This window comes from Ostrea edulis, chromosome 5 (assembly GCF_947568905.1).
Source record: "Ostrea edulis chromosome 5, xbOstEdul1.1, whole genome shotgun sequence".
Taxonomy (NCBI): Eukaryota; Metazoa; Mollusca; class Bivalvia; order Ostreida; family Ostreidae; genus Ostrea; species Ostrea edulis.
In genome coordinates, this window is record NC_079168.1 from 33867489 (window position 1) to 33894488 (window position 27000).

The following is a 27000-nucleotide window of genomic DNA, read 5'->3' on the forward strand; positions in this document are numbered from 1 at the left end:
GGGAGTTTCAGAAACCCAATGAGTCTTGTAGGGCACAAGGTATGTACCCCGAAAGTTCCTAAAATTTTCACGTATTCCAAATGTGAAATTTGCATTATAATGCGGTAGTGTTTGTCACGAAATACATTATCTATAAGTCATTTTTGATGTTGATTTATTGTTTAACGTAAACATACTTATTCGTAGCCCCACATTGGAGTATTCATATGAATTGGTTTAGATTCTTATGGGATAACTATGAAGATTTATTACATTTTCAACAGCGAACTACTGGAATTCATTCAGTGAATAATATTTGATGTTTTGACAGTTGTTATTTTCACAGTGTGGATATAAAAACTGGAACTACTTGTCGCTATATAAATTTATCCGCGATACGTTAAATCACCTTCATTTTACGTTTCGAAAGAATTGAAAATTAAAATGTACATATAGAATAGAAATTTCATTTTCGAAAATACACAAGGATTGCGTTACGCCAACATACTTTTCATGAAGCGCTAATTAATGCCCTCATGTTTTTTTCTCTCCTAAAATGATATTTATTTCTTAAATATATTCACTGGCTAATTGTTTCCATTCCCCTATTCCCTCTTCAGATGGTCATGTTGCCTATTTAATTTTTTATGAGGCTGTCTACGATAAAATCATGCAAAAGCAAAAATTGAAGAAAAAAATACCATGGAAGGTGTTGTAAACTTTTCAGACCTTTTTATGATATTTCAAGTCTTTTGCTAGTTATATCACATTTTATGGCAAAATTAGCATGCTCTCTAATCACTTATCTGAGGTAATGAAATACAAAGTCCAAAAGAGTGCAGAGGAATTACGCTATCTTAGAATTAATGATACTGATATCGCGTAATTAACCCCCTTGATTACAGTTTGCATAAGGAATTCGCGTAATTAACAACACGCGGAAATATCCACGTTTACAGTATGCCACAAGATTGATCGATTGAATATTGCTTTAAGTCCCTCTCGAGAATCATTAACTCATATGGAGACGTCACCATTGTCGGTGACGTTCTGCAAAATGTATGCTCGGCGCTTGTGGCATATGAGCATGGAGGGATCTTCATCGTGCCACACCTGTTGTGATACAGGACCTCGGTTTTTGCGGTCTCATCCGAAGGACCGCCCCATTTAGTCGTCTCTTACGACAAGCAAGGGGTACTGAGGACATATTTTAACACGGATCCCCATGGGACGTATGCTACATGACTTTTTCATGAAACTTGGTATGAATATATAGTTGATGGGGGTGTATGGAGTCTGTTGATTTTCAAGGTCATTTACATGAAGTTAAAGTTACAAAAGATTTTTGTGAAAATTTTGGTTATCATATAATCGAAGTATATTTTTGAAAATAATCATCTCATATTCGTGTACCTCCTTCAAGATGCCCCATGGGGTTCCCCTGTTTCAGGAATCAAAATGATAAATTAACCAATGACTGCAAGTTTCAGTCGTTGTCAGTAGCTTTAAACTTGCTTAAGTATGCGTTTTTCATTGAACAGGATTGGTGAGATCATTATGTCTGTGTGTTTCTAGTAATATTCAATTATTTGTATTTGTGGGTATAGCGATAGGCCAATGTGTAATTTTGTGTTCTATAAATATCTATTATTGCGCCGATAATGTCCCGAAGGAATGTCTACGTGGAGACTTCTACTTCTGAGTCTGTCAGGGAAACTGCGATTGCGATGAAATCGCTTGATATGCATAATCATTTGAATTGGACTTAAACTGGACTATTTAAAAAATAAGATGGAAGTTTAATGAACTTGGTATATTTCAGAGTCTTGGGAACTTTCAGCGACCATTTTGGGGAAATTGAACAATGTAAACGTAAAGAAAGCTCGTCATGTGACTAACAGTGCCCGGGAAAATCACCTAAATTCGTGCGGAAATAACATCCATCAGAACATCCAATAGAATTAATGAGGCAGTCATGTGCTCCTTTACAACAGACAGATAATACACTACGCAATACAAAGAGACAGGGATGTCAATCTATGGATGCAGCTGCTACTGCGGCATCAACTAGAATGAAATATCACCTAATCGTTAGGTAGGTCTTCAGACTGCTACAGGCGTAGTATTCGAACACCACAGATGTTCAGTGTATCTGATCACGTGATGTGTAACATACATAGAACTATTTCAGCATGTTCTCTGGTAGTTGAAGGTGGTTGCATGACGTTTAATGCAGTATTTAGCAAAAATTAATCTATTATAAGGCTCTGTTATGTCAAAGTACAACAGATGGATAGTATCGTTAATGTTTACAACTATTAAATTTGAAGCATGATATTTGGCCTTAGTCACATTTAAGAATAGGCATAAGCTTATAATCATATATCTTTATTTTATTACTTTTCATACCGTTTTCCTACTCTCGGAATCATACAGATTTCTGCTCACCTGAATTCAAATTCATATCCATCTGTATTTTTTGCCCTGTGTTGTGGCTATACCATTGACGAACCCAAGCATCGAAACGTCGTAGTTTTTCCCAGTGATACTTATTATCGCCACTGTAATGCTTTTATAGCCCTCCCCTCACCACTACTTTTAAAAAAAACAAAACTTTTTTTTATCTCCTCTTATTCTTTTCACACGTGCAATTGTACATATTTTCATACAGATATTTCTTGTCCTCCGCCTCGGGTACATGTATTAATTCTTCTTATATTGTTTTGTTTTAACTTTCCATTTGAAAATGTCTCACTGATATAGAGATGTCACCAACTGCATGTGAGGTTCCACAAATTCTGACACTTAAGAGTCAGAACGTGCACATGTTTTACCATGCCAACGCCTACCCTGCTATTAAGGAGCTATAGACTCCCATTTTCCGATCAAATCGAAAACTACATTTAATGCCGGGCGCTCAGCGAGATAATAGTCATTAACTATGTTAAATGGCATAGGTTTGACGCGGCAAAACCCCATGCAACGTTTGAAACAATAAAATAGGTAAATTCCCTTAGAAATTGGAGGACAGAAAATTACGCTATAAGAATTGTTCTGAAACATTCTTATTGTAAAAGTTTTGAATAACACATTTTTTTTTTATTTATAAGAAACTTTATAACACATTTCAGATTTCCCGACAATGTCATCTGAAGGATGATACTACAACTTCTATGGTATACACATGGCACATAGCAAATATATTGTATTGGCTTACTAACGAGAAAACAATCAATAAAGTATAAGAACATTGACAGTTATACTGTGGTACGATACTAGTACTTATAAAGCACCCTTTCTAGTATATGATGATGCGATGAAAGTGTTAAAGTAGTTCCACCCTCCTGTGACGTCATAAGATTTTGCCAAATCAATGATTTATTTAGATTTATGCATGATAAGAAAATAAATTTTGTCTTTTCCTATAGTGTTTGTAAAAAAAAAAATCTTGGTAGGCATGAAATATTTCAGAAAAGTCTAAGTTACATACAAATAACCAATGATATATTTCAAATTATTATATACTTTCAATTTTATCTCTTCTTTTTCCTTTAAAAGTTTGCGGGCATATATCACATGATATATGCCCGGAAACATTCCGACCCGCAAACATTACGTCACAATCAAAACACAAGCCGGAACTATGCCGTTAATTTTCAAATTTTTCATATTTTACTCAGTTAAACCAATAAAGAAATTGTTGAAAATAAAATCATTATTAGTTCTAAATGAAATTAAAAGTATATAATAAAAAGCTCGGTCCGTCTACGCGCCAAAAAAAAAAAAAAAAAAAAAAAAAGCAAACTCGGTCGTCATATTTTGCCATACAAAGTCAATAACCTATAAATATTGAATCCAAGGGCAGTTATGGAAAGCCGTAGGGTACCCCCACATTATTATTATTTTTCTCTATATAAAATACCAAAATTATAATCTCTTCCAAAAATAAAAATTTCCCCCTATTTGCCGATATTTTTATTATATCGCAGCGATAATAATAATCTGTCCCGAATCTCAGACACCAAGGGGGAAATTTTTATTTTTGGAAGAGATTATAATTTTGGTATTTAATATAGGGAAAAATAATAATAATGTGGGGGTACCCTACGGCTTTCCATAGTCATAAATAAAGAATATTTTTCTTTTGGGGATGAAATTATAATTTGGTGTCTGAGATTCGGGACAGATTATTATTATCGCTGCGATATAATAAAAATATCGGCAAATAGGGGGAAATTTTTATTTTTGGAAGAGATTATAATTTTGGTATTTTATATAGAGAAAAATAATAATAATGTGGGGGTACCCTACGGCTTTCCATAATATGGAAAGCCGTAGGGTACCCCCACATTATTATTATTTTTCCCTATATAAAATACCAAAATTATAATCTCTTCCAAAAATAAAAATTTCCCCCTATTTGCCCGATATTATTATTATATCGCAGTGATAATAATAATCTGTCCCGAATCTCAGACACCAAATTATAATATCATCCCCAAAAGAAAAATATTCTTCATTTATGACATTATTATAATTATAAATACTGCCGCAATAATTATAAAAACTGACCCGATTTAAAGTCACACTTTATCTTTATAAATATAATCTTTCCACCACAACAATAATTACTGAACATCGCCAACAATAATTATCTTTTTTTATTTGAACGCTACAAAATATAATCTGTACTGACAATAATAATTTTGGACCAGCCAAAAAGACAAGATTAAATTATTGTTGGTGGAAAAGATTTGGACGCTTGAAACAGAAAACGTTTGTCTGAATCGGATTCACAATAATAATCTCCGACTTCAGATTGGCAGATATTATATGAAGCGTGAAGGCAGATATTATTTCATGCGTGACTGTGCAAGCGGTTGGTCGAGAGGGAAATCACGTGACATAGTTTCACTTTGACTTTATTATGGAAATGATTGTTTGTCGAAAAGGTATCCTGGTATGTGTTTCTTTTGGAGGATGGTAAATGTGAATGATTCAATGAATAAATCTTTGTTGGAACCGGAGTATAACATTTTATGTCTTTGTGACATGATAGATAGAAAGGGAATTTTATCAAACACACTGGCCAGCTGCACAGGCAGTTTTTTTTTCGTAACACAGGCCACCCTAGGGCTTAATTACGCAAAATGATATAGGGTTCACGGCGGGTGTGACCGGTCGACAGGGGATGCTTACTCCTTCTAGGCACCTAGTCCCACCTCTGGTATATCCAGGGGTCCGTGTTTGCCCAACTTTCTATTTTGTATTGCTTATAGGAGTTACGAGATTGATCACTGTTCGTTATCTTCACCTTTCATGGATCTCTTTAATCTATGTTTTATGTTGATTTCTTAATGTACTGAATAGGGTGTCATCACATGAGGTGTCCATTTCTGGTACAGGAACAACCCTATCCGGGGAGTGGACTTGTCAGTACTAAGTAGCACCTCCACCGCTAAATCCCACATCATTTTGTATACATGACCACCCTTCTGCTTAGATAATTCACAAAGGTGGTACTAAGTACACATACGTCATGCAGTTAATTGTTTCCCAGCTATTCACACAACCATCTAAGGGTGCATACAATGTATAATTAAGGAGGTACCTTACATCGTCATAATGACTGATTTCCTTTTAAAACATGGATGAAAAAATCAGTATCAGCAACATTTATCTATTCCTTTTTTATTTAACTACCTAGCCAAGTAGCTCAGTAGGTTAGCAAACTGACTGGTTGTGCGTTCGAGTCTCCAGATATCTACTAAAACTGCATTTTTGACATTGAAATGAAGTAAATTTGAAAATTTTCAATTTCAAAATATTGTTGTACATCTCCTTAGGATTACAAGGGGAAAGCTTTAAGAACCCCAATCTAATTGAAATTAGATGTTGGATCCGCTTGTATACTCGCTACACAAACATCTAAAAACATCCCATAGAGGGTCACGTCAGAGGTCAAATTCGGTATCACTCTAGACTTATCGGCTTCAACAAACATTCAATGATTTTGCGAGCGGTGATTTCATTGGTCGATCGAATTTGACCTCTGACGTGACCCTCTACGGGATGTTGTTAGATGTTTGTGTAGTGAGTATGCGAGCGGATCCAACATCTAATTTTAATTAGATTGTAAGAACCCTGGCTTATATTTGCCATGATTGTCATGCAATAAATTTGTGCACGATTCAGTTATTGCTTTTCATTAATCTAATTGATGTGTATATCAATGTGGTGGAGATACTGCTCACATTCAAATTTGGAGCTCAGTATAAATATATCTAATTATTTTAATCTGTTTTTGTATAAGAATTAATGCACAGAAGAGAGCTACAATTCAATAAGATCATTAATTCAATCATAGAAATGTTGGATTGATGATTAGTTGCTCTCTCTAAAAGAATTATTGCATACATCTGCAGTCAATTAATGTTATATTTAATCCAATTGTAGAGAGCAATACATCAATTACAGTGCACATTAAATGAATTATTGCTCTCTACAATTGAATTGTAGATTGTACCAATTCAGTTGTTGATATCATCAATTCATTTGAAGAGAGCAACAATTCAACCATAGCGCACATCAATTCAGCAGAATAATTACTGCTATCACCAATTCAATTAATGTATGCAAAAATTCTGAAATGAAAATATGTTAAAATTATTTGAAGAGATCATTGACTTGTTGCATGCTTCAAATGAATTGATAGTATCTTCAAAATAATTAAAGATGCCTTAAATTATTTGAGTTTATATTGATTTGGCACTCCATACAACTGAGCCAAAGACCTCAATAAGCTTGTCTGATCAGAATGTCATTGTTGCAAGTCCTCTTTCAATTTTTCATTTGGCATATCAATGAAACTTGGTAGAAAGTATCTTTGAGTAAAGAACTTTTTAAGTTTGTTCATTTCAGGTTCCATGCCACCCCCAAAAGGGAAATGGACCTTATATCAATTCATGAAATATAATAGAAACCAAAACATGTTAAAGCATCTGCCATATTCAAGTGGTCTAGTGTTTCTTAACAAAGAATGACTACCAGAAAACCATCCATATAAGAAGGTTAAACATTTTTTTTCCATTGAGACGTACCGGTAGTACATACACAAGAAAGATATTTCATTGAACTGAGAATCAATTCCAAAATACTTTTAAATAATTGTTATAATGAGGGTTTTAGGAGAAATCAACACCAATCATGGTTCAAAGAGTTATATTGTCTTAATCACATTAACCCTAAAATATTTAAACAATGTCACATGGTAGTGTCTAAAACATATATATACAAGTATGTGGATGCATACTGTAATTTACATTATAGCAACCAACATGACTATTTTAGATCAGAACCTTGCTTTGGCAACCATAGTCTATTAAAGCACAAACACTTTAAGTATCAAAGACAATTCAATAAATACATGTATATAATTTATTACACAATCATACATATCTGACATTAATAATACATATCAGAAGGTGCTAAACATTTTGAATATATAAATGCATAGTAAATAAAAAAAAAATTCTGTAAACTTCTCCTGTGGTTAGCAAGTTTAACAGTACAAAGGTATGGCTTGGACAAAATTCATGGGTGTTTTTGTAGGGGATGGTGGAGTGGGATGGGAGAGTTCAAAGAACAAATTCTGTTCATGAATAGCCTTTAGCATTCATACCAAATGAAATTCTGTAAGCTCCACATTTAAAATATGTCAAGGATAAAAAAAAACACCCCAAGAAAACGTGAATACATGAAAATGTATCTGATTAGTTAAATACATAAAACTATGGAACAGAAATCAGTTGGCAATAAAAGCAAGTGTACAAAGTCATGGAAACAAATGTATATTCTACAACATCTCATGATGTTAAAGAATCATCAAATGCACCATGCACTCCCTCAGATATATGTAGAGATGATGAGTAGAGGTCCAGTCTCTCAAGGTGTCAGGCAAAGGCAGATCATGCTGATGCAAAATAGATGTTGCCACACATGTAAAATCTTCATCAATATCTTGGAAATTGTTTAAATATGAGTCCCTGTAAATGAGGCGCTATATTTTGTTGAACTGCATAGAAGTATTGTGAAGCACCTAAAATCGAAAAAAAAAATCTATTATAATTGCACGATGAATCTCTAGACATATTCAACATACCCAGTATATAAATTGAACAAGAGGCCCACAGGCCTAAATTTATCGGTCACCTGAGTACTAGTGAAAAATTATCACTACTCCCAAGGGCTATGGAATCTAGAAATAATTTCCTGTTCTGAAATCTTATCTAAATTTTAACATTCAGCAAAAGTATAAAACAAGATGTGTTCTTACAACTGCAATGCCCTCATAAGTGCATACATTGATGAAAGGCTTCTCATAATACAAGAGATGTTTGTAAAACACATATGCCCCCAGGGTGCAAAATTGAAAAGAGTTATACACACACATCATTTAATTGATAGTAGTATCATCAATGCAAAATATTGAGCGGACAATATCTTCCTATGTCAAGAGTGGATTGACCATGTGACCTCAAAATCAATAGGGGTCATCTTCTTCTGAAGATACACCAGTGTACCAAGTTTGATGTCTGTCAAGCAAAGGGTTCTCTAGACATAAGTGGTCAGTGTATTCCTATGTCCAGTTTGACCTTTGACCATTTGACCTTAAAATCAAAAGGGGTCATCTACTCCTTAGGATGTATCAGTGTACCAAGTTTGATGTCTGTCAAACAAAGGGTTCTCAAGATATTGAGCGGACAGTCTATTCCTATGTCCATAGTAGACTGACCTTTGACCTGAAAAACAATATGGGTCCTCTTCTCATAACCAACCCACATATGAAATATCATTATGATCAAGTGAATGGTTCGCAAGATATTGAGCAGACAACATGTGGTCTACCGACCGAATGACAGGTGCAAAGCAAAATACCCCTCTTCTTTGAAGGGGGGGGGGGGCATAATAGGTATATCAACATTAAAAGATTATACTAATTTGGACCCATCCTAGAGTCAAAACCCTGGGTTGTGAAATTCACCATTTTTTGTACATCTTTTTCTGCTATTCCTTGGTATAAATGCATTTAGATTTTCTACAGTATCAGCAAACTTGCACATAAACACTATATTCTAAGTTTGGCCCCACCCTGGGGTCAGAACCCCTACCCCAGGGACCATGAAATTTACAATTGTGGTAAAGACTTCCTGCTGCACATCTTAATGCATTAATTTTTCCTAAACATGCGGTTCTAGAGAAGAAGATTTTTGAAAATGGGTCAATTTTGGACAGTTTTTGTCCCACCTCTAAGGTCCTAGGGGTGCAGGAATCCTAAAATTTACAATTTATGTCCCCCTTGTCCCAAAGATGCTTCATACTAAATTTGAAAAGAATTGGACTGGTAGTTATCAAGAAGAAGTTAAAAATGTTCAATTGTTAATGTATGACAGCGGATGACAACCAATTTAGTATCAGGGGTCCGTGTTTGCCCAACTTTCTAATTTGTATTACTTATATGAGTTATGAGATTGATCACTGTTCGTTCATCACCTTTCATTGTAATTCCAACCTAAGGGTCATGACATAACCTAACTTCAATTCACATACTGTATACCATCTTCTATTCATGACGATTAGTTGACAATTTAGCAATTTACAACTGGTTCTCGGTGACCAATATTCGCGACCAAGATAATCTTAAACAAATACAAAATACATTAAGGATAAGTTCTCACAAACTTCACGAAAATTTCTCACATGCGAATAAAAGTTGGTTTACAGTATCATGGGTATGCCTCAATATCAATATGACAAACATGACCTTGCTATTCTGGAATTGAACCTTTTTAAAAGATATTCCTTTCTGAATGCATAAACCTACTTCATGGGCCACAATTTGACTAAATTTGAATCTACACTATGTCGTCAAGCTTTCATGAACATTTCAACTTGTCTAGCCAGTGGTTCTCAAGATAAAGATTTTTAAATGACCCCACCTATTTTTGCCATTTCTTGATTATCTCCCCTTTGAAGGATGGGTGACCCTCCATTTAAACATCCCAATTATCCAACTTTGAAGGACTATTTGTGCCAAGTTTAATTGAACTTGGCCAGGTGGTTCTAGAGAAGATAAAATGCAGTTTACAAACAGACAGATAACAGACAAGAGGTGGTCAGAAAAGCTCACTTGATCTACTAATAATAAATATATCATGTCACTGTGTGTGTAAAATCTCACATAGATATATACATGTAGCACTATTTTATTTGTGTTACCTTGATTTGCTCCAGATTTTCCCTAAGTAACTGAATTGCCATTTCCTTCTAAACAGGATTCAATGAAATGCTGCAACGATTCCATTCTCTGTTCCAGGATCCACACAGATCTTTTGAGGACACCCTTAAAAAATATGACAAAATCTCAAACTTTAAACTTCCATGCATGGAATTTTAACATCAGAGTAGATTCTGTCTCATTTCAATTCTTGTGTAAAGGGACCGTCTAGGGTAATTCCATACATTTTATATCCTGGTCCAAAAGGAAAACAAGTTCTCAGTGTTTAGAAATAATTATATTCTGTTGTAGTTGAACATATATGTTATAGATATAAAACATTATCTTATGAAATCCAAGGGCAGTGGTGGATTTAAGGGGGGGGGGTGTTGCAGCCGCCCCCCTCCCCCCCCCCCCCCCCCCATAAATTTTCAAATTTAAGGTAAATCGTGGTATCTTGTTTAGAAAAGTATACTAAATGATAAAACTGATACTTATTTCACCTTATTAAAAATAGAAAATAGTACAAATGACTTAAATAGGAGATGTATTTCAAGCCCTATAAAATCTGTAAAAATCCAGGAGCTTCCGGGGGCTTTGCCCTCTGGGCCCCCATCAGGGTTTTGCTTTGGACCCCCTGGAGGCCTCAAGGCAGCCCCCAGACCGCCTGCCTAATAAAGTGGCGACATTAATATTTAGTAATTATTGTTAATTGAAACTGAAGCAATTTTTTGCCATTGGTGTAACATGAGGTTAAAGATTAATATGATACTTTATCAAATTATCAGGAACTGAAGTTCTCTGATTGGTCCAGACTCTCTTTCCAAATGGGTGTAACTCAGAGTGAGTTCACCTCAAATGAAGTTCCAGGAGGTTTATTCGGGTTCCCCTCTTAAGAAACTGTAGATTTGCTTATAATTTTATCAACCAATCAAATTGCACATTTTAACGGATGTGTCGTTGTGAAGATACACAATGGCAGATGCCAAGTATCAAAGAGACAAAACACCTTTATTACTTATTGATGGAATATTTATTGTTATAATACTCTTTTCCACTTTTTAAAAACAGTTTTGATTCAGAAACTGTTTACATATACCCAGTAATTATGGTGGGTTTTTATTTTACATAACACATCTTCTTTTGTGTTTATATTTGCTGGAGGCGGGAACTATATAGTCTGTAGTGTCAAAAATGTTGTAAAATTCCTGATTATTCAATAAAATGTTTATTGACTTTTGAATTCAGTCTACTCTGTCTTGGTCAACCAATACCCGACTAGTTCCATATAGTTACGAGTAGACCTCATTAAAAGTCAATAATTGTATAATGTGATCAAGCCACTACGAATAGGAGAGAGCAATATCAGTTACATACAACAAATGAATTCTACAGTATATCTACAATTGAATTTAACTTAACTAAACATTTATCACCATAGAACATTACAGACCAAAGGGGGGGGGGGAATAGTGGTATTATTTGGTGAAAAAAAGTTATTTTCCTTCCATTTAACATGACTGCATTTCAATTCACTTCCAGGGGGTGGGGGGTGGGGGGGGGGGGGGGTTCCATAAACATTTTCATAGTAATGTAACAGTTAAACTTTATGTTAAAAAAATAATAGGAGGGTCCCATCCCCCAATACTATGTGCCTGGGATTGTACAATTTAATTACATTCTAAAATATCATTATTGTGTCTCCATAATATACTATATAGATCTACAGAGAGACAATTGTACCGAGATGTTTGGCACCCCCCCCCCCCCCCCATTCTTCGACCCCACCGAAAGCAACTGGATGACTGCGACAGTCTGAATACCCTTGCCTTATCTTATTTTGAGGACAACAGGCTACTACTACTAGCGACTAAGTTGTGTCACTTATACTTCTATCAGTGATAGGGTCATAATATACATGTACATGTAGTGATTCATACATATTTATCTATCGGAGCATTTTCAAGCTACAAATAAATGATGGGGCTACAATGGCTTGAACACTCTTTCAAGAGGAAGATGCTGGTGACATCAGTTGTAACAGGGAATTTAGAATGAATTCATTAAAACCCACTGACCCTATGACCCTAGTCTGAGAATATGGCCAATGTTAAGCTTTTTAGAGCTCCTAACAGATGATGAGGTACCTGACCGTTGCACATAATCACACATGTATGTTATTGTAGCCTTACCTCTATCCATGAGTCAATAAGTTGAATAACGGTAAACGCGGTTAGGTCTGTCAGACAATAAAGTACTGTAATCATACGTGCCGCTTGCGTCACGTGCTAATCTCTCTCAATGGGGTGCTTCTTTTCGTCACGCTTCAAATAATATCTGCCTTCACGCTTCAAATAATATCTGCCTTCACGCTTCATATAATATCTGCCAATCTGAAGTCGGAGATTATTATTGTGAATCCGAGTCAGACAAACGTTTTCTGTTTCAAGCGTCCAAATAATAATCTTGTCTTTTTGGCTGGTCCAGAATTATTGTCAGTACAGATTATATTTTGTAGCGTTCAAATAAAAAAAAGATAATTATTGTTGGCGATGTTCAGTAATTATTATTGTAGTGGAAATATTATATTTATAAAGATAAAGTGTGACTTTAAATCGGGTCAGTTTTTATTATTATTGCGGCAGTATTTATAATTATAATAATGTCATAAATTAAGAATATTTTTATTTTGGGGATGAAATTATAATTTGGTATCTGAGAATCGGGACAGATTATTATTATCGCTGCGATATAATAATAATATCGGCAAATAGGGGGAAATTTTTATTTTTGGAAGAGATTATAATTTTGGTATTTTATATAGGGAAAAATAATAATAATGTGGGGGTACCCTACGGCTTTCCATAGGCAGTAACTCTATTTTCATTAACTTCTTTATCAAGTCCATTATGTGATAGATTTCTTGTATTTTTCACAGACATTTTGTATATTTTTGTATAGAAAGTTTCATGAAATTATCTTGAATACTATTATATAGTTATAACCAAATTTTGTGAAATTTTGATAATGCTGTTTAAGGAAAACTGCAATTTTCTGACGTTGATATATGATTCTGTTTATGTATGCCTTGCATCTTAAAAATTGCGATGACCTATATGTTTTATTTGATAATTTATAAGTTTTAACTCCAAAAAATACGCTTTTTGTACTTTTATCAGCTAATAATGTGCTTATGGAGTTACCTTAAGGTAGGTAAATACTATTAGAAATTTCTGTCAATCAATTTTTTTTTCCATTTAAATAACTTTAACAACTCATAAACTAACTAAAAAACCTATATTAGACATACCTTTGCGGGTTTATTTTTATACTATGTGCTACAGAGCACATATACCCCCAAATGCAAAAGCCAAATTTTAACACAAGAATGCATGATCTCATGTTTTACTAAAAATATGCACCAAAGCACATCATATTAAGCTATAATATATAAAAACCAATAGCTATTCATTTACCGAGAGAATTTTTAAAGATATTCAATTTAAAACATACACAATTGCTGTTTAATCTGCTCACATCCTTCAGAAAAAAATCACAGAATATCGCAATTTTGAAAAATTCTCAAAATCTAAATTGTTTACATGCCAGTTTTTCTTTAAAAATATTTAGAATTATATCTAAGGTTAACAAAAAAACATATTTTACCGTAGTTGACCAGAGATATTTTGCAAAATGGTCTCTTGAATACGTAAACCCCCATTTTTAAATTTAAGTTTTACAATTATTCTTTACACACTTTGAAAAGAGTACATTGTAACAGCAAATACAGTCTTAAAATCAAGATTAACAGAATATGACAATATATATATATATATGTAAAGCATACTGAAAATTTTGTCCTACCAGACAATTGGAAGACAAGGGGGGGGGGGAGGGGGGAGGGGGGCTCCCCCACCCCTTACTTTTCTCACAATTTTTTTGGTGTGTGTGTTATTCTTTTTTTGTTTGGCTATCAATCATATCATACATAAAAATACCTACATGCTATCTCATACTTATAGAAAAAATAAATATAGTGTAACATATGTGTAGATTCTAGCAACTACAGCTCATGTACAAATAATTTTGTTTCTTGAAAGTACTTGTGAAGAAGAGTTCAAATATTCAACAACTTTGCTGATGATTTTCTGAGGATTTATAATTCTGGGTTTCTTTGAACCAAACACAAACTCACTAAAAACAGTTTGAATTCCACTGTGAGGGTCACGCCTATGTATGATTTTTAACTTGTTCAGGCTTAGATTGCAAGCTATGAGCCTTTTAGTGATCAATGTAGATATTACATTGCTTTGCACCATTGGAGCTAGTGAGGACTTGATACTATAATAATTCAAGTTAACTATATCTACGATTCACATTTGAATGCTAAATTTGACTCGTACAGTTCTCGTAAACTACAAACATCAGACAAAGAAGTTATAACTGGAACTTTCTAGTCGGTGTTTAAAATTTAAAACCGGATACGTAAAAGCACGGACTTTCCTTAAATTCATTTTGTTATTGCATGATTTTAGTACACATATTGCTATAATATATATATGTTTTCTTCTACAATTGTATTTGTACCGGTGTTAAAAATGAATAAGGCAAAGATAACGTACATTCACCAATCTCATAAATCCTATCAAGAATACAAAATTGACAGCAGGACCTCTGGAAACACTAGAGGTGGATCCCGGTGCCTTTGAGCCTCATATTGATGGTAATAGTTTACTCTAATGATACTTTCTAGGTACCCTAACAAACAAAGGAACATTTTACACTAGAAGTGTTGGTAAAACATATATGCCCTCATGGTTCAAAATTGAAATGGGTTATACACAAATTTCAAATACTTCTCAGCATGTCTTTGGCATCCCAAAAGGAATGTTAATTCAACATTCAACTATAAGTATTTCCAGAGTGAGTGTGATTGGAAGGAAATGTCAGGTGACGAAACTAAACTTTTACCGCCCCTCCATTGATATTTTGATGACGATCCCAATTTATCCATTATCAAATCCTTCAATGTAAATATTGGATTCTTTCACTTGAAGAATTCTTTGAACAACTTCCGATAGTGATCGAAGATCTGCCTCGGTGTGGAAATCTTTTCTAGGACAAACTATGACGTAAGAATGCCCGTCTTTCGCTGAATAACAAAAATAAAATTCAAACTAAAATGCTGACATAGAATCTAAATACATTCAAATAAGTCTTTTATAGTCACAGCAACACCAATAATTTTAGAGAATATCCCCAATCTTTGGAATACAATGATACCTTTTATTTATGTTCAAATGTAAAATATTTTTACCAACGACACTGATTTAAAATATTGCTATCATAGGAGATCCAACGTCCGTGGCCGAGTGGTTAGAGCATCTTGCTCAAAATCACACGACCTCTCACCTCTGTCGGCGCGGGTTCGAATCCCTTTCGCGCCGGTAAGTGAGAAAGTTTCCCAGTTTACTTTCGGAAGGTCAGTGGTCTCTTCCCAGGTACATTGTATCTGAATTCTCTCTTCCACCAATAAAAACTGAGCGCCATCAGATAACTGAAAAATTGTTGAGTGTGGCGGAAAACATCAAACAATCAATCAATCCAACGTTCATTGATGTAAACAAATGGGCCATGATTAAATGCTCGTCATACTCATACAACTTTCACAATGAAAGGTGAAGACAACGAACAGTGATCAGTCTCATAACTCCTAAAATCAATACAAAATAGATAGTTGGGCAAACACGGACCGCTGGACACACCAGAGGTTTGATCAGGTACCTAGGAGGAGTAAGCATCCCCTGTCAACCGGTCACAGCCGCCGTGAGCCCTATATACTAATCAGGTAAACGGAGCTATCCGCAGTCAAAATCAGTGTGTCAAGAACGGTCTAACAATCGGTATGAAACACGTCAGACAGTATATGAGCTAATGATAGGTTGTCTTAGCAAACTAGATCGTTATAACGACCATAGAATTTGCGAAATACCAATCTAATTAAAATTCGATCCTATGATCCGCTCAGCGATAGCAGATGAGCGGATCATAGGATCGAATTTTAATTAGATTGTGCGAAATACTTTAATCGAGATTGTTGGAACCCATGCACCATCAACACCGATTTGTTTCTCAGTTTATGTTTTGTGTGAACAACTTACAGATGCTATAGTTCATTGTTTTACACCTTATTCGTAAATATCCAAGTCATATTGAGACACCATCAGCTATACGGCTATAGGAGTTTTACGAAGAGGTTGACTTTTACAATCGACGGCTGACTTTTACAATTTAAAGGGATCGTCTCCAACTACAGAAATTGGACCGAAATAAATACATGTATATAGACTGCTTCAGTAAAATCACCAAAGCCGACATTATCAATAGAGTAATTGTAAACTCTTTAGCAACTCTTATATTCTCTCTAGTTTCGTTTGACACTTTCGCAATGCACTACTCGTTTGGACTTTTAATCAAATTGAATGTTAACTGCGAATGGGAAGCTGAGAAATGCATAAAGGGAGCCAGAAAATTGCCATAAAAAGAAAGATTACTGTACATCATAAGTGTATCACAGCGCACTCAATGTAATAAGACGAACTCAAGTTATCCTGACATTTCTAAATAATGTGTCAGCAGTCCATTTCTCTATATATTATATCTTGGGTTTCTAGCTTCCCCAGGAACAAAGCAACCCCACCCACCCACACATACCTTTGGACGACAGCTCTATACTAGGCCCAAAATTTGAGGGGGTAGGCTTTTCGAGATATATTTTGTCATAGCTCACCATAATTAAAGAAAAACCAATGCTATGTCTTTGTACACCTCTCTTTCGTGTTGAAACTCTAGGTCTAAATGTGAAGACAATCAACACGTGATATGTTTACAATATTGTATACATGTATATCGATATACAATGTAGAATCCGCGATATTTGTGGTAACTCAGTTTTCCTTGATTTAGGGTTTTCCTTTTTTTCACAAATTATGACACCCCAAGTTTGAATAACACACACAGACATGAATAGTGAAGATAAGGAACATTGATCAATCTCACAACTCCCACAAGGAAAATAGATAGTTGGGCAAACACGGACCCATGGGCATACCAGAGGTGGGATCAGGTGGCCAGGAAGAGTAAACGTCCCCCGTCGACCGGTCACACCGGCCGTGACCTCTATGTCTTGATCAGGTAAACGCATACATACCTTGCAAAGCTTGACTTAAATAGCATACTTGATTCTGAAAAAAATCCGGCCGAATCGAACTAAGCCGGGTATACCAGGCGACGCGCTATGAATGAAGTGAACCGGCCACAGTACAGTAATGAAAGTGTTGACCTTCTATTGTATAAACATTATTCCGCATAGGCATGACCAACATACTTACAAATCATGTTTATTTCACCAGAGTAAAAATTAAAAATCAACATTTTGTCTTAGAATAAGCAACTCTCGATACTACTGTCTCCAAGGACGCCAGCCTGAGCTTGAAGCCGCCTTCGCCTATCAAAATTTTCCGGCTCAATCGGCTTACCGGCGGGATGCGTGCACAATTCCGGTTCACAATCAAATGTGTCGCCGGTCATTGCCGATTAACCCGGGTGCGCCGGATCGTTAGAATCAAGTCTGGTATACTACTATATACTGTACATTATCGATAAAAGCATTTGACATGTGCTTGTCCTAAATACCGTACCTCGTGGGGGTCCGGGTTAGAATAGGTGAGACCATAAAAACCAAGGCCCTGTGTTACAACAGGTGTGGCACGATAAAGACTCCTCTCTACAAAAAAGCCAAAAACGCCGAGCATAGGCCTAAATTTTGCAGCCCTTCACCGGCAATGGTGATGTCTCCATACGAGTGAAATATTCTCTAGTGGGACGTTAAATAATATACAACAAGTGAACACCGTAAAAGTTTTTGAATTTTGCAAATACCACTCCCAAATTTTTCATATTTGGAGTTGGCCCCTTTAAATTGTAAAAGTCAGCCGTCAATTGTAAAAGTAAGCCTCTTCGTAAAACTCCATATGTAGGTGACCTACCATACATTTTTCTCGGTGCATCACCTATCGTGAAACTAGACGTCGAATTTTGAAGTCTCATCCAAAAAACCTGCGATTTCTTGCTATAACGTCGGAACATTAGCAGAGGAACAGTCACTAGCTCTTACATGTACATACCTCCATATATTTCAACAATACATAGGCATGTAAGCAAAAAAAATCCAATTACATGAAAGGTGAAGATAACGAACAGTGATCAATCTCATAACTCTTAAAAGCAATACAAAATAGAGAGTTGGACAACACGGGACCCAGGATATACCAGAGATGGAATCAGGTGCCTAGGTGGAGTAAGCGTCACACCTGCCGTGAACCCTATAACTTGATCAGGTAAATGGAGTTATCCGTAGTCAAAACCAGTGTGTTAAGAACGACATAGCAATCGGTATGAAACACGTCATACAGCATTTGACCCAATGATAGATTGTATTGGCAAACTAGATCGTTATAACGACGAATATGTGTAATCTATTTTTTTTTTCAAGAAATGCAAAGGTTGATAACTAATGCACTTATTGTTAAAAAGCCTACCTCTAATATCATGTCTTTACGATTCATGGCATTAAAATAGAGAAATGTAGTTTTATGAACATACTATATTACTTTTGGGTATAAAATCACTTGCCTGTTTGACCCTTTTCTTGAATTTCAAGAAAAATCACTTTAGCTTTTCTTCCATAGTCTATACATTTTTCAAAAAGGCATCTGGCGTTTGTCCGTAGAAATAATGCCTGGAGGAAAACCAAGTTATTTTGAAGGCAGTACTTCCTATTCATAAGGTGGAGAAGTTCGCTTGGATGACATACCTTACAAATGTCGTTATGAAGATCTGTAATGAAGGATCGTTTAACTTGCATTAGTAACTATATATCATTAAAAAAAACAAGCTATACAAATTCCTCTATTTTGGTTTAAACGTATGTAGAATACCACCATCGGTACTAAATATACCAGTCATCGTCATTAAGAATCCATTTTGTTTGTTTAAGTTCACAATGCATACCATTTGACACAATTGAACTTTATTGAACAACATAAAACTTTCACCCACGTGAATCAACAAAATAAATTATAAAAGAACCATATATCTTAAAATTCTACTTGAAGAACAGGATGCAATTATTTGGAATTTAAAATTGTACTTGAAGAACTGGATGTAATTATTTGGAACTTAAGAACTGGATATAATTATTTGAAACTTAAAATTGTACTTGCAGTATATGGTTATGAAGCTATAATTCAACTTTTGTTTTTGAAAATATCAGTACAGACATGATAATTGCAGATCTTCAATAACAGTGAATCACTCTACATATTCAAATATAAACCCCATGAACCCAAACAAGTGCAAGAAGACCAACATTCTGCAATTTCCATAAAAAAAAAAGATAAACCAAGCAAAGTGATCATTGTAAACACTGCATGCGTGAACTCATTAAACATAACTTATTTTAAAAGGATAGATTGAAATATTACTTACTGTGGACCTATTCTAACCTGGATCCCAACGAGAGGATAAGAAGGAAATCATAGAATTTTAAAAATAACCAATAAACAGATATGATGTCAGTAAACATGAGACCCATGGGTCATACTGTTCCATCTATTTTAACGCCAGGAAATTCCAACAGAAACAAAAGTAGAACGTAAATATAAGAAATCCCCCCCCCTTTTTAAATACATGAAGGTATGAACTGCGATGCTTCACGCAGGCATACTTTATTAAGTGTGTATTTTCAAAAATGAAATGTTTAAATGTGCCTTGATGGTTCTTGATCATAAACCTTGTTATGAAAGTCTCACCTGTAACCAGGTACTTTATGCTTTGACAATATTCCTCGTCCATTTCAGAGGCTAATTCGTTCATAAAAACCTTAAAGTTTAAGGTCTTAGCTGCAGTAACGGATTCTGCTAATCCTGTTACGGACATTTCTTCTTCGCCGTCTATATCAATCGAGAAATGAAGAGAATGAAATGAAAAGATATCAAACGTTTAAATATAATTATCAAAACTCACCATCGTGTCGTCTTAGGTCATCAGTGTGGGTTTCATACCACACGTTAATGGCTGCCTGAGTACTAGTGTCTTACACACACACACACACACACACACACACAGAGAGAGAGAGAGAGAGAGAGAGAGAGAGAGAGAGAGAGAGAGAGAGGGGGGCATGCACATGTCTACCACCTAGAGCGATAGTCTTTCTACCGACATTTTATAAGATAATATTTTGGAACCGTTGGTCATTAATCGCAGGAGATGGGATTCTTTTCCATAAATTAATTCAAATATTTAATGTATTTCAGTGTAGGTAAGACGTAGTCCTATCCTGGGGTATTCACTTGTCACAGAAATAATTCATTTAACAATTCCTTGCTGACTTCTTCACCTTGTAGATTATCCAATGTATATCTAGTTATGTTGGGTATGTGTCAAGAAAAAACCGTGAACAGAAAATCTCATATGAATGTTTTACGTCGGGAGAGCAATATCGCTAAATTCATAGAAATTCAAAATTAAACAACATAGCAATGAACAAATTCCATCAAACGTTAATACATGCTTTATTCCGAAACCTTTACTCACCGTCAAGTTGACGAAGTTCAACTTCCTCATCTATGAAAAAATAACGAAAACTCAAAAATAATAATACTGATGATAATATTAACAAAAATAAAACGAATGATGAATGAAAGTAAAGCAGTAAATGAAATTTACGAAATAGCAAAGTAAGCACAATAAACCCTGACTTGCCATTTGCAAAGCTGCACACTTACAAATTGAAGGTTTGCTCCTGTGCAGAATATTTGGTCCATAGTGCTTAAGTATGATGAGAAAAGTGCAGAGGACCAGCATGAGTGTCAGGTATACTCCAGTGACCAATACCCTAAAATAACATACTAACATAAACACAGCAACAGGTACCCTAAAATAACATACTAACATAAACACAGCAACAGGTACCCTAAAATAACATACTAACATAAACACAGCAACAGGTACCCTAAAATAACATACTAACATAAACACAGCAACAGGTACCCTAAAATAACATACTAACATAAACACAGCAACAGGTACCCTAAAATAACATACTAACATAAACACAGCAACAGGTACCCTAAAATAACATACTAACATAAACACAGCAACAGGTACCCTAAAATAACATACTAACATAAACACAGCAACAGGTACCCTAAAATAACATACTAACATAAACACAGCAACATGTACCCTAAAATAACATACTAACATAAACACAGCAACAGGTACCCTAAAATAACATACTAACATAAACACAGCAACAGGTACCCTAAAATAACATACTAACATAAACACAGCAACAGGAACCCTAAAATAACATACTAACATGAACACAGGAACAGGTACCCTAAAATAACATACTAACATAAACACAGCAACAGGTACCCTAAAATAACATACTAACATAAACACAGCAACAGGTACCCTAAAATAACATACTAACATAAACACAGCAACAGGTACCCTAAAATAACATACTAACATAAACACAGCAACAGGTACCCTAAAATAACATACTAACATAAACACAGCAACAGGTACCCTAAAATAACATACTAACATAAACACAGCAACAGGTACCCTAAAATAACATACTAACATAAACACAGCAACAGGTACCCTAAAATAACATACTAACATAAACACAGCAACAGGTACCCTAAAATAGCATACTAACATAAACACAGCAACAGGTACCCTAAAATAACATACTAACATAAACACAGCAACAGGTACCCTAAAATAACATACTAACATAAACACAGCAACAGGTACCCTAAAATAACATACTAACATAAACACAGCAACAGGTACACTAAAATAACATACTAACATAAACACAGCAACAGGTACCCTAAAATAACATACTAACATAAACACAGCAACAGGTACCCTAAAATAACATACTAACATAAACATAGCAACATGTACCCTAAAATAACATACTAACATAAACACAGCAACAGGTACCCTAAAATAACATACTAACATAAACACAGCAACAGGTACCCTAAAATAACATACTAACATAAACACAGCAACAGGTACCCTAAAATAACATACTAACATAAACACAGCAACAGGTACCCTAAAATAATATACTAACATAAACACAGCAACAGGTACCCTAAAATAACATACTAACATAAACACAGCAATAGGTACCCTAAAATAACATACTAAGATAAACACAGCAACAGGTACCCTAAAATAACATACTAACATAAACACAGCAACAGGTACCCTAAAATAACATACTAACATAAACACAGCAACAGGTACCCTAAAATAACATACTAACATAAACACAGCAATAGGTACCCTAAAATAACATACTAACATAAACACAGCAACAGGTATCCTAAATTAACATACTAACATAAACACAGCAACAGGTACCCTAAAATAATATACTAACATAAACACAGCAACAGGTATCCTAAAATAACATACTAACATAAACACAGCAACAGGTACCCTAAAATAACATACTAACATAAACACAGCTCAGGTACTCTTAAAATAACATAAACACAGTAACAGGTACATTAAAATAATATACTAAATAAACACAGCAACAGGTACCCTAAAATAACAGTTTCAGAATTTGTGCAGTTTGGTGGGTGTACCGTTAGCAAATGAAAAAACAGTAGGGCCATCTACAAGCATTACATTTTTAGGTTTAGAAATAAATACGGTTGATATGGTTGTAAAAATTCCTCTAGAAAAGGTAAAACAGTTGAAATCTATGCTAAATATGGCCCTCATTAAAAAGTCATTACAGTTACAAGAAGTACAAAGCATAGTTGGAAGCTTAAATTTTTTCACCAAAGGTGTGCCAAATGCAAGAGCATTCAACAGAAGGTTTTATGATGATACTTGTAGGGTGACAAAAGCTCATCATCATATCAAAATCACAAATGAGTTTAGGGAAGATGTTAAAACATGGTTACTTTTTTTTTTTTAGAACAGTTCAATGGTGTTAGACTCTTGCATGAGAGTGAATGGCTGAGTAATGAAAATATGGAATTGTTTACAGATAGTACAGGGAATCCAGATTTGGGATGTGGGGCATACTGGGAAGGTAGATGGGTTTTCTGGCCTTGGCCAACAAAATGGGATTTAGGTATTTTTAAAGAAATGTCATTTTTGGAGCTGGTGCCCATTGTATTAGCTATTTACATATGGGGCGAAATGCTCTTTAAGAACAAGAGGATCATAATGTACATTGACAACAATGCACTGGTGTCAATTATTAACAAACAAACATCAAAAGCAAAAAGGATCATGTTTTTGATAAGAAAGTTGGTCCTTATACTGTTAAAAAACAACATAGTATTCAAGGCAAAACATATAGCAGGTACACAAAATAGTATCGCAGATGCACTGTCACGTAAAGAGTTTAAAACATTTCAGGAATTGGCTCCACAAGCAAACAAGATACCAGAAAAAATACCAGTAGAATTTCAGCAGTTGATGTTAGAAATGAAGTAAACAACTTGTTACATCTAGCAACAGCCCAAAATACTCAGGAAACATACAACCAGGGACTAAGATGCTTTGAGGAATTCCAAGATTCCCTAAACCTTAGCAAAATATGGCCCCCTACGTTAGAGCAAATATTTCTATTTATAGGTTATATATCAGCAAAACATCTCTCAGTGGCAACAGCTAGAGCTTACATTTCAGCTATTTCTTACAAACTAAAAATTCAAAACAATAGGGATGAAACTCAAAGCTTTCTGGTTAAGAAACTCTTAGAAGGATTCAGAAGAAAGGTAAAAAAAATGATGCCAGACTGCTAATTACATCAAATATATTAAATCAAATACTACAAAGTTTGCACTTGGTTTGTACAAACTACTATGAATGCAAACTGTTTCAAGCCGCCTACACTTTAGCATTTTTTGGTTTCTTTAGAGTTGGAGAAATGACAGTAAAAAACCAAAAAGATCTGGGACATGCAATTGATTATGAAGATATAACAATGTTTACAGAAGAAAATAAAATCGAAATAAAACTAAAGCATTCCAAAGTGGATCAAATAGGGGAAGGAGAAACAATTGCTATTCAGAATAGCCATTTGGGTCTCAAATACAACCAATTAAGATTATTCAAGAATATCTAGCAATACGACCTTCAGTGTAGGGGAAGTTGTTCTGTCATTTTAGTGGACAACCACTAACTAGATACCAATTTACGGCAGTTTTAAATAAGGTTTTGTCGATAATAGGGTTAGAAGGTAAAAATACAAGTCTCATTCATTTAGAATTGGGGCAGCAACCAGTGCAGCAATGTTTGGTATATCAGAGGAAGAAATCTGTAAAGCAGGAAGATGGAAATCTAAAGCATACAAAATTCATGTTAGGATGTAATCATAATATAAATGTAGGTGTAACCCTTAAGACTGTCATATGTTTAAGTATATATGAAAATGGTTTCAAGTCATATAATTACAGTAATGTATATAATCTTGTCATGTCTCTATATATACACTTTCAGAACAACATGTATGGGTAGTGGGCTCATCAATAGTCAAAAGAGCATTTTTAGCAGCTAGAATCAGACCAGATGGAGTTAACTTGGGACTAATGGATAGATTAAATGTGTCTATTTGGTGGCAAGAAAAAGAAGGTATTGGGCTGGTATGAAATGTACAACAAGATCAAAACATTGCTGAAAGTTGCTGACCCTCCTGATTACATTATTCTACATTGTGGTGGTAATAATATTGGGTACACACCAATGAAACAGCTTATACAAGATATGAAAGGTACAATTGACAAAATTTGGAAACTTTTACCCAATACAAAGCTAGTATGGTCACAAATATTGCCTAGAAAGAACTGGTATTCATCATATAGCATAGACAAAAAGAATAATTCTGCAAGAAGAATCAACAGTTCAGTGGCGGCTTATTTAGTAAGGAATGGGGGACGTTATATCAAGTATTTGGATATCAAACTTGTAAACACAAATCTTTTTGAGGCAGATGGGGTCCATATATCAAATATAGGCAATGAAATTTTTCTCAACAACATTAGTGCAGGGTTAGAACAATTTATAACGAATGGATGGCAAGTGTATCCAAAGTTATACTAGAATTTGGACGGGGTATTTTGTGGCAAGGTCTTGGCTCCAGGAACTAGCCCCCCCCCCCCCCCCTTGGTGGCGGTGGCTTCAATGGTTAATATTGTAACCATTTCCGCCATGTGGAAGAATGCGCGTCTGGTTCTTGTGATTGGACATTGAATGATTTGATTGGACAATATTGTATGTATTGAATTATTTGGTGACAATTTGGTCACATATATATATGATACACTTTGATTGCCGCTCATCGGAATCATAGTCATATGGTTTTTTGTTTAATTGAAAATTGACATTTTAATGATTGATGTTTGGGGGTGATTGCAAATCGTCTCATTTCCGTCAACCGGAATGAGAAGATCTGCTAAATTTGTTGCTTGATTTTATGATATAACATTAGGCAATGATGTGTTTTTGGCCTGTACCATTTGGGTGTCAATACACAGGTGTAATTTACATGGTAAAATTTTAATGTAAAACTTTAAAATTTTACTCATTGCCTAGTTGCCAAGACCAACAACAGCCACAATGGGGAGGGGGGGGGGTGTTGTTATAAAATACAATAAGTGCAAAAAATAAACTTGTATATATGTAAACATAATGTTATGTCTTTATTTCCATCCTAGGACAAGGTCATCTTACAAGTACAATGTACACTACAAACTGCTACCATTTTGAAGTTTTGCAAGGCTGGTCTATAATAATAACATAAACACAGCAACAGGTACATTAAAATAATATACCAACAGAAACACAGCAACATGTACCCTAAATAACATCCTAACATAAACACAGCAACAGGTACCGTAAAATAACATACTAACATAAACACAGCAATAGGTACACTAAAATAATATACTAATATAAACACAGCAACAGGTACCCTAAAATAACATACTAACATAAACACAGCAACATGTACCCTAAAATAACATACTAACATAAACACAGCAACAGGTACCCTAAAATAACATACTAACATAAACACAGCAACGGGTACCCTAAAATAACATACTAACATAAACACAGCAACATGTACCCTAAAATAACATACTAACATAAACATAGCAACAGGTACCCTAAAATAACATACTAACATAAATACAGCAACAGGTACCCAAAAATAACATACTAACATAAACACAGCAACAGGTACCGTAAAATAACATACTAACATAAACACAGCAACGGGTACCCTAAAATAACATACTAACATAAACACAGCAACAGGTACCCTAATATAACATACTAACATAAACACAGCAACAGGTACCCTAAAATAACATACTAACATAAACACAGCAACAGGTACCCTAAAATAATATACTAACATAAACACAGCAACAGGTACACTAAAATAATATACTAATATAAACACAGCAACAGGTACCCTAAAATAACATACTAGCATAAACACAGCAACATGTACCCTAAAATAACATATTAACATAAACACAGCAACAGGTACCCTAAAATAACATACTAACATAAATACAGCAACAGGTACCCTAAAATAACATACTAACATAAACACAGCA

General features: G+C 34.8%; 1 protein-coding gene and 2 long non-coding RNA genes across 6 annotated transcripts in view; 1 reads left to right on the top strand and 2 right to left on the bottom strand.

The window, feature by feature from the left end:
- Window positions 1–1580: 1580 nt before the first annotated feature.
- LOC130054864 (uncharacterized) lies at window positions 1581–25248 on the top strand. Its single transcript, XR_008803203.1, has 2 exons — window positions 1581–2074; window positions 24875–25248. It is a non-coding gene; the product is annotated as an uncharacterized LOC130054864 (long non-coding RNA).
- On the bottom strand, window positions 7403–12739 carry LOC125649303 (uncharacterized). Its single transcript, XR_007360654.2, has 3 exons — window positions 12448–12739; window positions 10258–10381; window positions 7403–8077 (listed from the first exon to the last, which is right to left on the bottom strand). It is a non-coding gene; the product is annotated as an uncharacterized LOC125649303 (long non-coding RNA).
- Window positions 13645–27000, bottom strand: part of LOC125649301 (uncharacterized) — a 91860-nt gene continuing 78504 nt past the window's right edge. For all 4 annotated transcript variants that reach the window (XM_056165857.1, XM_056165860.1, XM_056165861.1 and 1 more), the window contains 5 exons: window positions 21103–21212; window positions 20912–20941; window positions 20128–20268; window positions 18950–19153; window positions 13645–15407 (listed from right to left, as the gene is read on the bottom strand). In XM_056165857.1, coding sequence (XP_056021832.1) covers window positions 15262–15407; window positions 18950–19153; window positions 20128–20268; window positions 20912–20941; window positions 21103–21212 — 631 coding nt within the window. In that variant the 3' untranslated portion in view covers window positions 13645–15261. The remainder of the gene's footprint in view (window positions 15408–18949; window positions 19154–20127; window positions 20269–20911; window positions 20942–21102; window positions 21213–27000) is intronic.